Source organism: Mytilus edulis, chromosome 12 (genome assembly GCF_963676685.1).
Source record: "Mytilus edulis chromosome 12, xbMytEdul2.2, whole genome shotgun sequence".
NCBI classification, from domain to species: Eukaryota; Metazoa; Mollusca; class Bivalvia; order Mytilida; family Mytilidae; genus Mytilus; species Mytilus edulis.
Window position 1 is genome coordinate 23,064,174 of NC_092355.1, and position 16,945 is coordinate 23,081,118.

At 32.8% G+C, this 16,945-nt stretch overlaps 1 protein-coding gene across 1 annotated transcript in view; it reads left to right on the plus strand.

Moving 5' to 3' along the window:
* LOC139498060 (MAM and LDL-receptor class A domain-containing protein 2-like) overlaps nucleotides 1-16,945 on the plus strand; it is a 257,555-nt gene that overhangs the window by 158,614 nt on the left and 81,996 nt on the right. The window contains exons 24-31 of the mRNA XM_071286361.1: nucleotides 19-181; nucleotides 1,229-1,315; nucleotides 2,752-2,921; nucleotides 3,434-3,602; nucleotides 4,192-4,311; nucleotides 5,846-5,971; nucleotides 6,521-6,662; nucleotides 7,188-7,363. Coding sequence (XP_071142462.1) covers nucleotides 19-181; nucleotides 1,229-1,315; nucleotides 2,752-2,921; nucleotides 3,434-3,602; nucleotides 4,192-4,311; nucleotides 5,846-5,971; nucleotides 6,521-6,662; nucleotides 7,188-7,363 — 1,153 coding nt within the window. The remainder of the gene's footprint in view (nucleotides 1-18; nucleotides 182-1,228; nucleotides 1,316-2,751; nucleotides 2,922-3,433; nucleotides 3,603-4,191; nucleotides 4,312-5,845; nucleotides 5,972-6,520; nucleotides 6,663-7,187; nucleotides 7,364-16,945) is intronic.

The following is a 16,945-nucleotide window of genomic DNA, read 5'->3' on the forward strand; positions in this document are numbered from 1 at the left end:
AATTAATTCTATTTACAGATTTATGATGGGTCATCATCAAGTGCTACACGGCTAGCCAAATATTGTGGAACTTCAATACCAAGCCCTGTTACAGCTTATTCTGGACAGATGTTTATTGAATTCTATTCAGACCATTCACAAACCAGAAAAGGATTTCAAGCAGTCTTTTCAGATGCATCAAGTATGTGGCAATGTTATTCTAAATTATATCCACACTTGTAATCATTGTGTTAATCCTTCCAACTCTTAAGCTTGTCTGTCCCTCTGTTCTTTTTTTTGTCCATCGATCCTCAGGATTACTCTTTTTATCAACCAATCCAGTTTTTAAATGGCTATTTTATATGTAAATATAGTATGTAATTAGTATTTCAATTGGTCTTTTATATTGACAGATCTCATTTAACTTTAGGATGATTAACACAAGACTTTGGAAATCGCTCAATTGGTGATCTTTCTTCAGTTTACTGTGGATTCATATATTTTCATGGGTACCAATTCTAATGAATGGATGAAACCTTGCATTTTCATGGATACATGTCATTTCTGTCAAAATCTGGATACAGCTTTATAAAAATTTGTAATTTGTAGGCATTTAAATACATGGTTCACCTGAAACCACTAATCCAACTATACTTGGTATCAAACGAATAATAATGAATCCACAGTAAATAAATTTGTTGTGCCTATAAGATCCACTGTCAACAGAAAACTCAGGGTAGATAACTCTCTTAATTTTCATGAAAAGTAAAGCAATAGTTATCTATCTTTTTCTGACACATATTTATTGATAATTCAGTCAAAATCTAGAAGATTATTCAATTACCACATGGTAAAATTTAAATTATTTAATGCCCAAAAAGGCGCAAGCCAGGGCCGACCGTGCAAGGGCTGTATAGCCAGTCAAGGTCGTTAAAAACTTCCATTTGTTGTATCTAGAAGATGAATTCTGGACTGAGACATTAATGCTGGCATTTTAATTTTTGATTTTAGTTTCTTGTGTATAGTACAGAATTAAGCATGATGTCCATTATCAGTGAACTAGTATACATATTTGTTAAGGGGCCAGTTGAAGGAATCCTTGGGATGTGGGAGTTTTTCACTACATTGAAAACCCATTGGTGACCTTCAGCTGTTGTCTGCTCTATGGTCAGGTTGTTGTCTCTTTGACACATTCCCCATTTCAATTCTCAAATTTACAATAACACTGATACAAGATTTTTATTTTCAGTTCACACCAATTTCACAACAACATGGAGACCAACAAGTTACACCAATTACACAACACCTTATACAACAACCACCAATTCACCAGGAGGTAAGGTTAATCACAACTACCATTGATTTATTTATTTTCATTGAACCAATTTTTTGTGGATTTTATAAATTCTTCATACCAGCCTATTGGAAATATTATTTATGAGGAAGGCGCTACCTTAAATGCCAGCTTTATAATGTCCTAGATATTGATATGTTGTTGGTTGTTTAACGTTCAGTGGCAAATATTTCATGCATGTTCAGAACGAATGTCCAAGGCTACAATAGCGTTTTGTTTATGTCTAAAATAAAATTATAAGTTCAGATGGAAAATGCTATTTTTCTTGAAAAAAATATTCTGATTCCCAAATTGATGAATAAAAAAGCATAGGACAAAAAAATATTTTGAATCCAGATCTTTTCCAAAAATGATTTTATCTTTCAGATATGCAAAATAAATTTAACTTTTATATATCTAAAAACATAAAAACTTCCCAGACCGCACATGTCAGTCTGTACACAGTATTTTTTAGGTGATAATAAGACTGTATTTGCCAATTTGTTATGATAAACCTTAATACTAGTGTTTAATTCATGGTATATCTTGACACTCATGACATCCATTAAGATTAGTATCCTTTGAATGGTAATGAATTATATACACAGTTTCAAGAAATTTTATTGGTTAAAATAAATCTAAACAATGAAAAGAGAAATGATAGCTATCCCCATCCACCTATACACAAGCAATCAATACAGACCCACATAACCATTCAACTCAGAAATCTTAAAAGTCAGCATGTTTAAGAAAATTCAAAGTTTAACATTTTTAAAACGTAATGTAATATCTAAGTAGTTCTTCTACAGGAATAACTAGTCTGGCATCACTTAAATTTAATTTAGAATCACCCTCCTTGCATTTGACTCCAGTCTTAATTGACCACCAATTGCCAGTTTTCCTGTTGAAGGTTGTGGTTCTCTCCAGAAACACTTGCTTCCTCCAACAATAAAAAATGTCTGCTGCTATAAAGCTAAGCTTTGTATAGAACATCAGTATCTTAAAAATGAACACCATCAATAATGGCATCATTGGTATCCATAAAATAAAAGGTTTTATTGCCTCTTTTTTTCCATTAACCTTGGGATTTTGTTAGAAAGAAATGTCTTGAATTCACATCTGGGTAAGACTGCTTATTTTTTCAGGAATTTGGAATGACACCCCTCCTACCCCTTGTAGATATAAATATAAAAAAGAAGATGTGGTATGATTACTAATGAGACAACTATCCACAAGAGACCAAATAACACAGAAATTAACAGCTAAAAGTCACTGTGCATTCTTCAACAATTAGAAAAGCCCATTCCACATAGTGAGCTAAAAAATGCTATGAAATAACAAATGTATAACAATTCAAACAAGAAAACTTATGGTCTAACTTGGGTACAAAAAAAATAACATATTTTTTCAAATAAATAAAATCTAGTTAATTTTTGCAGCATGTGGTGGATATTTCACTGGACTTACAGGAGTTTTGGCATCACCAAATTATCCTGGAAACTATCCAAATTCCCAGCGTTGTTATTACTTTATTACGGCACCAATTGGTTACACAGTAGTGTTGACCTTCACCCATTTCTATACAGAAAACTGCTGTGATCATGTGGATGTAAGTATTACAATGCTGAAACAAGAGCTAAATGGTATTTAACTGCTAATGGGTCCATTTTGTTTAATATCCCATTGGTTTATTAAGAATGCGATAAATGGAAAGGGGAGTGTTTGTTCTTTGATCCCACTTTTTATCTGGAAGGGTAGGATATATTCTTTTTAATTTAATGCAAATTTAACATAATATTTACCTGATAATGCCATTCACCCACTCACAGTGCTCCTACTATACCTTTTTTCCAAAATGATAGTCATTGTTGTTTTCAGAATAATTCTGAGGGTTTCTAAAACTGTACTGTCACTGTCATGAAATAGAAGTTCCTTTGTTATATAAGTTCCAAGTTTTTCTCTGTGCTACATATACATCATTGAAAATTTGGAGGAAAAATAATCTTTATGCTATCCTATTTTATAGGTATTTGATGGACTAATTTAACTGATAGTGATTTGTGATACATTAATTAGTGTAAATTTGGATGAAGAATTATATATGCATACCCTATTTTATAGGTATTTGATGGACTAACTAATAGTGATTTGTTATTGGTCACCTTGAGAGGTGTTGTGAGTGGACAAAGAGTAGTACAGTCAACGTCCAACAAGATGATGGTATACTTCTATACTGATGGCAGTGTTGTTTATAATGGTTTCAGGGCTATTTACACCACAAACATGGAGCGTAAGTTAACCTGAATACAATCGTTGTATTCCACTTATCTATGATTACTTCATTAAAATCTGAATGCACAGACAAAGAAAAATTAAATAATTTTTTAAGTTTTAATTTTTTTACCATGAGTCCTATTTATAATTATTTCTATTTAAATCACATGCTACATTTCTTTAATTTCGAGCGTCACTGACGAATCTTTTGTAGACGAAATGCACGTCTGGCGTAAATATAAAATTTTAATCCTAGTATCTACCTAGTACGAGTTTATATGCTTTTGGTTTTACTAAAATTTTCAAAGGTGAAATTGTTCTGAAGAGCACCCATTTTTTGGAGGAGCCTCAGACAGACTACAAGAATAGGTAGTGACTGATTTGTTGTTTACTTTCAGATTGTCCTATAGACCAGGTGCAGTGCTCTATGAGTGCATCAGATTGTGTATCTGTGTATAAACTGTGTAATGGTTATACCCAGACTGTGTGTTGTTTTCTTTCAGATTGTCCTATAGACCAGGTGCAGTGCTCTATGGATGCATCAGATTGTGTATCTGTGTATAAACTATGTAATGGTTTAACCCAGATTGTGTTATTTATTTCAGATTGTCCTATAGACCATGTGCAATGCTCTATGAGTGCATCAGATTGTGTGTCTGTGTATAAACTGTGTAATGGATATCCAGACTGTGCTAATGGATTTGACGAACAGCATTGTCTAAATTGTAAGTTATTGTATAGATATGAGGACCTGGATGGGGTTTATAACAAAATAGAAAGTAATGGGACTAGATTACATAAAAATAGGGGGGGGAGGGTGCTGATAGAGAATAATGGGCCAAAGATATAAGATATAGGAAACGATGGATAAAAATATATTATGAAAAGAGAAAAATTACCATTAAGATTGGAGGACTCCTTATATGAGTTATTACCCTTGTTTTTGTTTATTATAAGTAAACTATATACAGTATGGGTTTTTCTCATTGTTGAATGGATGCCTTCAAAAATATTTAACGATATAGAAATGAAGACCCCTCATTCAGACCCTCAGATGTGGTATTATTAAAAGAGGAAGTGTTGTATATGTAAATGAAACAGAAATCCAACAACAACACTACAAGAACCATTATAGAGATTTAGAGGTTAAATATTGTCATCAATAATTGACAAATTTCTTTTAACAAATTGTGCCTGACCCTAATGGGCAGTCAAGGTTGATAATACTTTTCACATTTGTCAGACGTTTTCTTGTTTCTGATACCGTTTGACCTTGAGTGGTGTATGCTCAGCATGGCAAAGCATTCTTGCTAGTTTTTTCCAGAGCTGTTTTGACATATCTGATAAAGAGAATTATTTTATAAAAGATTATTGAAAATGTTTGTGTTGAGAATTATTGTGCAAATAATTGGAAAGTATCATTGGGTGATGTCCACATTCCAGCTTTTAGACCTCTGTGTTTATTTATTGTTGATTCATTATTATTTGTTGGATATATAAAAAAGAAGATGTGGTATGATTGCCAATGAGACAACTATCCACAAAAGACCAAAATGACACAGACATTAACAACTATAGGTCACCGTACATCCTTCAACAATGAGAAAAGCCCATACCGCATAGTCAGCTATAAAAGGCCCCGATAAGACAATGTAAAACAATTCAAACGAGAAAACCAACGGCCTTATTTATGTAAAAAAATGAACGAAAAACAAATATGTAACACATAAACAAACGACAACCACTGAATATACAGGCTTCTGACTTTGGACAGTGAATTTTGGGTCCTCAATGCTCTTCAACTTTGTGTTTGTTTGGCTTTTTAACTATTTTGATCTGAGCGTCACTGATGAGTCTTATGTAGACGAAACGCGCGTCTGGCATATAAAATTATAATCCTGGTACTTTTGATAACTAACTACATACATAAATAATGTTAGCGGTATCCCAACCCTCCCCTAACCTGGGACAGTGGTATAACAGTACAACATAAGAACGAACTATAAAAATCAGTTGAAAAAGGCTTTTTTTGTGGGTACAAGGTAATCCTGAATTTCAATGTTCAACGAACTACAAATTTCATAGACGTGTATGCAGACTTTTGCAAGACCACGAAATTTAATATCATCGAAAGCGTAATTTTTTTTTCAATCCACGAAAATTGGTACCCACGAAAATAAATAAATGATTCTACAGTAAGTTAATTACCAAGACAGATAATGGTCAATTATTTAATGTAATAATGCAATAATGTTTTAGATACAACACTGACTAGTACCCAAAGTACACCATCAGCCAACGCTACCACCATAACGACCACACTGCTGCCACACAATGCCACTTATACGACTAGAATACCTACTACTCCTGTCGCTAGTAACATAGGTAAGGCATTCTAATATAAACATAGAGTACTCCTGTATATCAAATTATCTACTGTAAATTCAGCAAAGCAAATAAAGCAAAGAACCTGACCCATTGTGTACTCTTTATTTCACAATCCAAGATGGCAGTATACAGTTAATCTACTGTGGATTCATTATTGTTTGTTGGATACCAATTTTCGTGGGTTTCGTGAGTACAGGTCAACCACAAAATTTGTGGCACAAATTCAAATGTTCGCCAATTTACAAATTTTATATAGGCCTTGTTTGCATAGACTAGCAAATTCATGAAATTTAATGTCCACAATAATGTAACTTTTCCTCAATCCATGAAAAATTGATACCCACAAAAAATAAATGAATCCACAGTTATCTACCTTAAACTGGGTTTGTTTAGGAAGAAATCAGATTTCATTATATCCTTTTCAAAAATTTACATTAGTTTAGCAAGGAAAAAACGTAAATATTTGGTCCATTTTAATAATTCCACTTTCACAAGTCTAGAAGAGATACTTAATACATAATTTGTCGTAAAAATTATTTTTTGTAGAATTGCGGCTTGTTAATGGATCTAACTGTTTGGAAGGAAGAGTAGAAATAAAAATAAATGGAGTATGGGGAACTATATCTACATATAATGCACCATTTACTACAAGAGAAGCTAGTGTCATCTGCAGAGTGTTAGGATTCAGGTGAGAGTTATAGATTTACTATCTGGGAGGCTGGTGTCATCTTTAATTTTTATATTAGGCGAGGCTAGCATAACAGTTGGTTTCATTTGAGGTTTTACTTTCCTACAGGCTGGCGTCATCTATAAAACTTGGTGTCAGGGGAGACAAGTGCAATCTGTCATCTAATAAATATTGGTTTTATGGCGTAATGGGAGAGCTCACCGTTAGAAGAGCAGGCTTCATCTATAAACAAATATGTTCTGGACACGATTTCCTACCTATTCTTCCCTTAATTTCTGTTTTGTTAAAAAAAAAATTTGAGCCTTGGTGGCCGAGTGTTTTAAGTAGGTTGTGTATTTCACTCTAATCTTAATTGACTAATACTGCCAGTTTTCCTGCAATTTATGTTGTGTTTCTTTCAAGCATCCAAGCTTCCTCCATAGATATATAACTGGCAGTTATTTTAAAGCCACTGGGCTCAAAGTGGCATTAAATACAAACTTCAATCAATAAACAAATATACTAATCAGCAAATTTTCATTTTAGTGGAGAAGATGCAATACCATATCAGTATGGATATTTTGGACAAGCAGATAGCACAGTACCTGTATGGTATACCTATTTGTATTGTACTGGTTCTGAATCAAGGCTGGAGCAATGTTCAAAACAAAAATATGCTGTTCTTAGCCATGCCTATGATGTGGGCGTCAGATGCCAAGCAGGTACGTCTGCATGCATACACAAAATAATATGGATTCAATTTTTAGCTCATCGGGGCCCCTTCGGGCCCCATGTGAGCTTATGCCATCACTTGGCGTCCGTCGTTTGTCGTCGTAAACTATTTCAAAAATCTTCTCCTCTGAAACTATTGGGCCAAATACCTTCAAACTTTAACTAAATGGTTCTTAGGGTACCTAGTTTATAAATTGTATCCGGAAGTTTTGATCCATTGACAAACATGGCCACCATGGCTAAAAATAGAACATAGGGGTCAAATGCAGTTTTTGGCTTATATCTCAAAAACTAAAGCTATTAAAGCAAATCTGACATGGGGGTAAAATTGTTCAATTGGTCAAGATCTATCAGCCCTGAAATATTCAGACGAATCGACCAACCCATTGTTGGGTTGCACCCTCATGAAAATATTTTTCTGAATTTTTTCTGAACTCGATGCTGAAATTTTACTGAACACATTCAGTAAACCCTTTTCTTAAAAATGCCTGAATTTGGCACGTTCCAGCAAGTTTTCAGCACATTTTCAGTAAAAATTCAGCAGTACGTTTTCAGTAAATATTCAGCAATATTCAGAAATAATTCAGCATTAATTCTGAATTTTTCTGAACACCTTGCTGAATTTTACAGAATCTATTAAAAACCTTTTGCTTAAAAATGTCTGAATTTGGCACATTCCAGCACATTTTCAGCAAATTTTCAGTAACAATTCAGCAAGTTATTTTCAGTAAATATTCAGCAATATTCAGAAATAATTCAGCATTAATTTTGAATTTTTCTGAACACCTTTCTGAAATATTCAGAACCTATAAAAAACCTTTTGCTTAAAGATGGCTGAATTTGGCACATTCCAGCAAGTTTTCAGCAAACTTTCAGTTACAATTCAGCAAGAGTTTCAGTAAATATTCAGAAATAATTAGTATTACTTCTGAATCTTTCTGAACAACTTGCTGAAATATTCAGAACCTCTTAAACACCATTTTCTAAAAAAAACCAGCTATAATTTAACCCGCTCTAGTTTTCAGAAAATTTTCTGTTAAAGTTCATCTAAGACTCTAAAGGTAAACTTTTTAGCATTTCTTTCAAAAATGTTCAACAAACAAAACAATATTTAAGCAAATATTCAGTAAAAATTTGAATTAATCTATACTCAGCCAATATTCAGTCTTCAGCTATTGTTCAGGATCGGGTTCAGACCATTTTCAGCTTTAGCTTACATTTTTCAGGAAAGGTTCAGATGATTTTCAGTTATAATTCAGGAAAGTTTCCATTGGTATTTAGACAATATGAGCTTTTTAATATTCTGTCTGAAAGACACTATTTATCCAAAACAAATAAACATTATTTAAGAAATACAATGGTGTCATATGTGAAGTAGAATAATTAGTTGTGTCTTTGTCTTTTTTATTATTGCTTTTTATTTTGTGTCTTATATAGTTGCAATCAGATCAGTCAAGCCTTTTACAACTGATGATTAGTTTGTTATGTTGTGACATCAATGACCCAGCATTGTGACATAAGAAATTTATGAGAAAGTGGACACATTTTGAAGTCGGTTATACATAATACAGTATAGATTTTGCCCATTTTAATCTTTAACTGACCAGTAATGACCGTTTATTATATCTCTGGGTTTTTTGTTTTTTTTTATCTATGAATTGTTTGCTCAGCATCAATCATGCCACATCTAATTATTTTTATATTTTGTATAATAAACTTATAATTGTCCCAAGTGAAAGCTTCCATGCTGCTGTTGATACTTGGGCCAAGTATTGTACACCGTTAGGTAACCACACGAAAGGAGCACTACAGTAAATCTACATGTAATCTCACGTCTTTCACTTGAAACATTTCGTATCTATAACAGTAACATTAACAATATGCGTCTTGTTCTATTTTTCCGACTAAAAAAAAGAAGTCTTTTGGACTCTTTCCTGTCCTTCAACCCTTTGAAATTTTCTTGTGTTAATAGGGAAAATCATCAATCCAATTTCAACGGCCTGATAATTATTTCAAATAATGTGAATCATGAATTATTCATGAACTTTTGATTCTATTAATTCAGAAATTGAGAATCATTTGTATATTAAATAAAAATCAGATTATAATATATGTAAACTTCTCTTTCTTTCTGTATTAATCAAAATTGAAGTTTCAGAGCTTCAAACTTAGATCAGTTCAATTTCTGCTTGAATTTCAAAAAGTTTCTGTGGAAGATGCAGGATTTTCACCTGCAAGAAAATACAATCCACAAAGAATCCAATGTCTTACTTATTTTTTAATTCAATATAAATTATGATATTTTATAATGCCATTTTTTTAATTGATTGATTTAATATCATGAAAAAAATAAATTTTGAAGGGAAGCGAAAAAAAGTATAAACATTTCTTAAGAGTTTTCTGTATTGAAAGGTGCAGATCCATTATTTTGTTAGAGGAAAGGGCGCCCCTTTTTTTTAATGATCAATGCATTATCGATTTATCGATTTGAATTGGGACATATAGTTGCCACACCCCCACTTTTTAAAATGTCTGGATCCGCTCCTGTTGGTGTGAATACTTGTAAAAAGTCTATGCAATTATCATATATATGAAGCTCCGTATGTGGGACCCTGCCACCCTGTATCTGCCATTGATTGATACTTTCATAAAGAAAAGCAATGTGTCATTAACTAAGTTCAGGTTAGGGGCACAATATCATGAATATGGTTCATTTCCGAAATCCTGCTTTTTTGTATTTTTTTTTCCATTATTCCTCTCACATCTGACATCCTCCCCCTCATTCAATTTCATATCCCCACAATCCCCTATAATTCACATCCCAAAATTTGCAAAAGCATGCCCCCCCCCCCCTTTTTGTCCCTCAAATTAAAAATATGGTTCATTTACCAAATCGGGTTATTTTGTAAAAAAAAATCATGAATTCTCTCACATTCTCCCCCTCCCTTTGTTCCATATTCAACCCATGTATCTCACATACCAAAACTTGCAAAAGCATGTCCCCCCTTTTTCTTTTTTCCCCATTAAAGTAAAAAAACAGCTGGTTTCTTAAAAAAACCAAGAACATTCCCCTTCCTCCTCTGATTTTCTCTAAATACATGTAAGTTGAATGGTCAGAACATAATGATGTGCACAAGTTCAATACATAATTTCAAGGATTTTCTTCATTTTTGATCATTTTTATTTATTTTCTGGTGTTGACTTTCTCAAAAATGGTATTTATAGATTGTCTCAATAAACATTTCAGTTCAAACTGTAATATACTTATCTGATAAATATAGCCATCATTTCACAAATCGTATTTAGGGCGCCTAAATAGTTTTTTGTTGACGTAATTTATTATGCGTTTCCGGTTCAGAAAGGTTTCACTTATTAAACTGGCATCTACTTTCTACGAACATAGTGTAGTAGCCAGCAGGGGACCAGCTTAGATCATGAAAACGTTTTAACTCCCTATATAACTGACTGTACTATCAGTGCTTGTAAATAACACTGTATTAGTTTACAATTACAACGATTGACTAATCTGATATTTTTCTTAGTTCTTTTTTATGCAGAAATACAATTAAGTAAGGCATATTTAAGAACTTGGAGAGAGATTCAGAAAACTTCTTCTACAGATAAAATTAACACTGGCAGTGCACCAGCAAAAACAGATAGGCTATCGAACAAATCGCAAATAATTTCAACGTAAGTTCCCTTTTCAAATTTTGAATTTTTATAAATACTTCGACACCAAGACACATTGACACCTGGCAAGACCTCCGGTGTCAATATTTTAATATAACATAGGTGCTTGCTGGTATAATTTTGGTATGCCTCTCAAGTCTTCATATAAATGAATTTTAGACATTCCGGCACCTTGTCAAATCGGCACAGTTATAGACAGTTCGGCACCAAGTCAAATCGGACCTGGTTAATTCGCCCCCAAAATTAACATTATGTTTAGCAAGTTGGGGAATCATGACTTTTAAAGAAAGGAAATTTATTATAGAAAAAACAAACTTGTTATAAATTGTAATTGATATAAGATCTTCAGTTTTTAATGTGATTACCAATCATAGCATTATTAATAGAGTACTCATGACTTTAAACAGAAAGCCAGCTTATTATAGTGTATTGTAGATTTCACAGGTACCTGTGGACATGATTACATTTGGGTGCCCCTGAGTGGGAGAATCTAAAATGACACCCACCCCCTTTTTTTGGTACATGTAGTTAATGATTTTTAGATTTTTTTATTTGTTTATATAAACTATTTTCACTTTGAATATATTTTGATTTTACTGATTGGCTAATATCTCAAAAAGATACGAACCAAATTCTTAAACTTTCCCTTAAAAATCATATGTCACAATGCTTATGTTATATCAATTACTCTGCTCTGTGGATCTGTTTGTCTGTCTGTTTGTCCGTCCATTCATCTGTCCGTCTGTCTGTCCCGCTTCAGGTTAAAGTTTTTGTTCAAGGTAGTTTTTTATGAAGACTTGAAGTCCAAGCAACTTGAAACTTAGTATACATGTTCCTAATGATATGATCTATCTAATTCTAATGCCAAATTAGAGTTTTACCTCAATTTCAAGGTCCATGTACGAATCACATAAAGTTTAACTTAGGGCGAAGAAATGAGTATGCGAGTTAAGTTGCACCATGTATCTATCTTTTATTCTTTTATAAAATCATATGGTCGCTAATAATCGATTCTCTACAAATAAAGAATAATTTCACATAAATAAAATACATAAATTATAATAAGATGTACATGTTTAAGTATTCATATTAAACTAAACAAACAATAAAACCATTTCATTCATGTATCATAATTTCTCTCGTAAGTTAAATTACGTTTAAAATAATAATTAAAAGTTACGCATATTTCTAATAAATAGTACACAATGTTTTCTCTCTTTAAATAAGTTTTGATATAATAAAAAGATAGTATACATAAAAAGTTTCTTACCAACTTTGATCTGTCTAATAAAATAATGTGCATCCGTATGTTATCAAAATAAAGTCTAGACGACGAAGCGCACGTCAAAGGCGTAACGTCATAAAACAGAAACGGGAAAATGTGTTGTTCAAAAGAGCGCAACGTTACATTAGCGCTTTCATAAATAAATAGTAAAAACTGTGTTTCTTATTCTTACAAGAATAAATGAATATGTTAGTTAAACATTTAATAAATAATAAACTTATATTTAAAATTTGAATATTTCAAATCTTACAGTCCACTAAATATAGAATATGATAGTGTGAGTGGGGCATCTGTGTACTGTGGACACATTCTTGTTTGTATTATTTTCAGAAGATTTTCAGTATTCTGTCTGAACTGTTCAGCATCTGGCAAATCTGTTCATATAAGCACTTACAGCTGTTCTGAACAGTTCAGCTTTCTATCATTTCAGAAAGTTTTTTTTTAGCTGTTTTGAACAATTCAACACTGTCTGAATAGTTCAACACATTTTCAGATGTCTCTCTGAAAAATTAAGCAAGTATTTATTCTGTTCAGAATGATTTCAGTATTGTTTCTGAACATTTCAGGATCTTGAAAATCTGTTCAGAAAGTTTTCAGGGCTGTTCTGAAAAATTCAGCACTGTTCAAAGATATCAAAAAATTTTCAGCATAGTTTCAGATGTTTGTCTGAGGAGTTCAGCAATAACTGAACGTTTCAGATGTTTGTCTGAGGAGTTCAGCAATAACTGAACAGTTCAGATTATTTTCAGCTTCAGTTCAGCGATGTCTGAATTTTTCAGCACAGTCTGAACTTTTCAGAAAATGTTACAGCACTTTTTCAGCAAATCTGAACATTCCAGTAAGTCTTCAGTATTTGTTCAGAATTTGGAAAAAGTGCTTCAGCACGTTTTCAGATCCCAAAATTTGGTTCAGCATGCATTCAGCTAGGGTCCAGAACCTATTCAGCAAAACTCAGCAAAAATTCAGACATTCTTTTTCATGAGGGCTGCTACTAAATTGGTAGTTTTAAGGAAATTTTGCAGTTTTTTGTTATTATCTTGAATATTATTATAGATAGATATAAACTGTAAACAGCATTAATGTTCAGCAAAGTAAGATCTACAAAAAAGGTAATATGACCAAAATTGTCAATTGACCCCTTAAGGAGTTATTGCCCTTATAAGACCATTTTACACAATTTGTTCATCAAGTTTGCTAACATTTAAAAATCTTCTCCTGAAACTGCTAGGCCAAATACCTTCAAACTTTAACTAAATGTTCCTTAGGGTATCTAGTTTATAAATTGTATCCGAAGTTTTGATCCATCGACAACCATGGCAGCCATGGCTAAAAATAGAACATAGGGGTAAATGCAGTTTTTGTCCTATATTTCAAAAACTAAAGCTTTTAGAGCAAATCTGACATGGGCTTATACTGTTCAATAGATCAAAATGTATCAGCTCCTGAAATTTTCAGATGAAACAAACAACCATTGTTGGGTTGCTGCCACTGAATTGGTAGTTTAAAGAAATTTTGCAGTTTTTTGTTATTATCTCAGATGGTGCCATTAAAACAAAATACATATATGGTTTGGCGATATCTGGCCACAGCTTTTATTCATAATATGATAGATTCATACAATATATAATATATATATATAGATAGATAGACCATAGACCCATGTATATGTAGATAGATCTATGGTCGGTTACCCGAAGATAATATGGCAACCAGGTAGATAGATAGATGTGAAGATAGATATATATGAAAATGTAAAGATGCACCGTGGGATACACTGGTGCTTTAAATTTAGAAAACACCGTGGGATACACAAGTGTAGTCTGTATTATCCAAAAACCTAAAATTTCATAGTTAACATTAAGATTCTATGCAGCGAATTCTGCCATTTACGGGAATATATTTATGATGCTCAAAGTTCAAATAAAAGTCACTTTTCTCAACAGCAAACAAGTTAACATCATTAGTCAAATCTGTATCATCACTATCACCGACACAAACCTGAAAAATAAATACAAAAGAGCAGTATCTTGTTCTATAAAAAGGAGTGGGAGGGCGGGTTTTCAAGTTTACCGCTTACAAAATTTAAACAGCTTGCTTGCTGCGAGGAAATTCTAAAAAGGACTTAATGACGTCACAGAATATATCGTCACACATGTTGGGTAAATCTAAAACATGAAACACAATCCGTGAGTGGCCCCGGCGATAACTGAATTTAAGTCTATTAACTTAAATTCTATTATCTCAGATGGTGCCATTAAAACAAAATACATATATGGTTTGGCGATATCTGGCCACAGCTTTTATTCATAATATGATAGATTCATACAATATATAATATATATATATAGATAGATAGACCATAGACCCATGTATATGTAGATAGATCTATGGTCGGTTACCCGAAGATAATATGGCAACCAGGTAGATAGATAGATGTGAAGATAGATATATATGAAAATGTAAAGATGCACCGTGGGATACACTGGTGCTTTAAATTTAGAAAACACCGTGGGATACACAAGTGTAGTCTGTATTATCCAAAAACCTAAAATTTCATAGTTAACATTAAGATTCTATGCAGCGAATTCTGCCATTTACGGGAATATATTTATGATGCTCAAAGTTCAAATAAAAGTCACTTTTCTCAACAGCAAACAAGTTAACATCATCAGTCAAATCTGTATCATCACTATCACCGACACAAACCTGAAAAATAAATACAAAAGAGCAGTATCTTGTTCTATAAAAAGGAGTGGGAGGGCGGGTTTTCAAGTTTACCGCTTACAAAATTTAAACAGCTTGCTTGCTGCGAGGAAATTCTAAAAAGGACTTAATGACGTCACAGAATATATCGTCACACATGTTGGGTAAATCTAAAACATGAAACACAATCCGTGAGTGGCCCCGGCGATAACTGAATTTAAGTCTATTAACTTAAATTCTATTATCTCAGATGGTGCCATTAAAACAAAATACATATATGGTTTGGCGATATCTGGCCACAGCTTTTATTCATAATATGATAGATTCATACAATATATAATATATATATATAGATAGATAGACCATAGACCCATGTATATGTAGATAGATCTATGGTCGGTTACCCGAAGATAATATGGCAACCAGGTAGATAGATAGATGTGAAGATAGATATATATGAAAATGTAAAGATGCACCGTGGGATACACTGGTGCTTTAAATTTAGAAAACACCGTGGGATACACAAGTGTAGTCTGTATTATCCAAAAACCTAAAATTTCATAGTTAACATTAAGATTCTATGCAGCGAATTCTGCCATTTACGGGAATATATTTATGATGCTCAAAGTTCAAATAAAAGTCACTTTTCTCAACAGCAAACAAGTTAACATCATCAGTCAAATCTGTATCATCACTATCACCGACACAAACCTGAAAAATAAATACAAAAGAGCAGTATCTTGTTCTATAAAAAGGAGTGGGAGGGCGGGTTTTCAAGTTTACCGCTTACAAAATTTAAACAGCTTGCTTGCTGCGAGGAAATTCTAAAAAGGACTTAATGACGTCACAGAATATATCGTCACACATGTTGGGTAAATCTAAAACATGAAACACAATCCGTGAGTGGCCCCGGCGATAACTGAATTTAAGTCTATTAACTTAAATTCTATTATCTCAGATGGTGCCATTAAAACAAAATACATATATGGTTTGGCGATATCTGGCCACAGCTTTTATTCATAATATGATAGATTCATACAATATATAATATATATATATAGATAGATAGACCATAGACCCATGTATATGTAGATAGATCTATGGTCGGTTACCCGAAGATAATATGGCAACCAGGTAGATAGATAGATGTGAAGATAGATATATATGAAAATGTAAAGATGCACCGTGGGATACACTGGTGCTTTAAATTTAGAAAACACCGTGGGATACACAAGTGTAGTCTGTATTATCCAAAAACCTAAAATTTCATAGTTAACATTAAGATTCTATGCAGCGAATTCTGCCATTTACGGGAATATATTTATGATGCTCAAAGTTCAAATAAAAGTCACTTTTCTCAACAGCAAACAAGTTAACATCATCAGTCAAATCTGTATCATCACTATCACCGACACAAACCTGAAAAATAAATACAAAAGAGCAGTATCTTGTTCTATAAAAAAGGAGTGGGAGGGCGGGTTTTCAAGTTTACCGCTTACAAAATTTAAACAGCTTGCTTGCTGCGAGGAAATTCTAAAAAGGACTTAATGACGTCACAGAATATATCGTCACACATGTTGGGTAAATCTAAAACATGAAACACAATCCGTGAGTGGCCCCGGCGATAACTGAATTTAAGTCTATTAACTTAAATTCTATTATCTCAGATGGTGCCATTAAAACAAAATACATATATGGTTTGGCGATATCTGGCCACAGCTTTTATTCATAATATGATAGATTCATACAATATATAATATATATATATAGATAGATAGACCATAGACCCATGTATATGTAGATAGATCTATGGTCGGTTACCCGAAGATAATATGGCAACCAGGTAGATAGATAGATGTGAAGATAGATATATATGAAAATGTAAAGATGCACC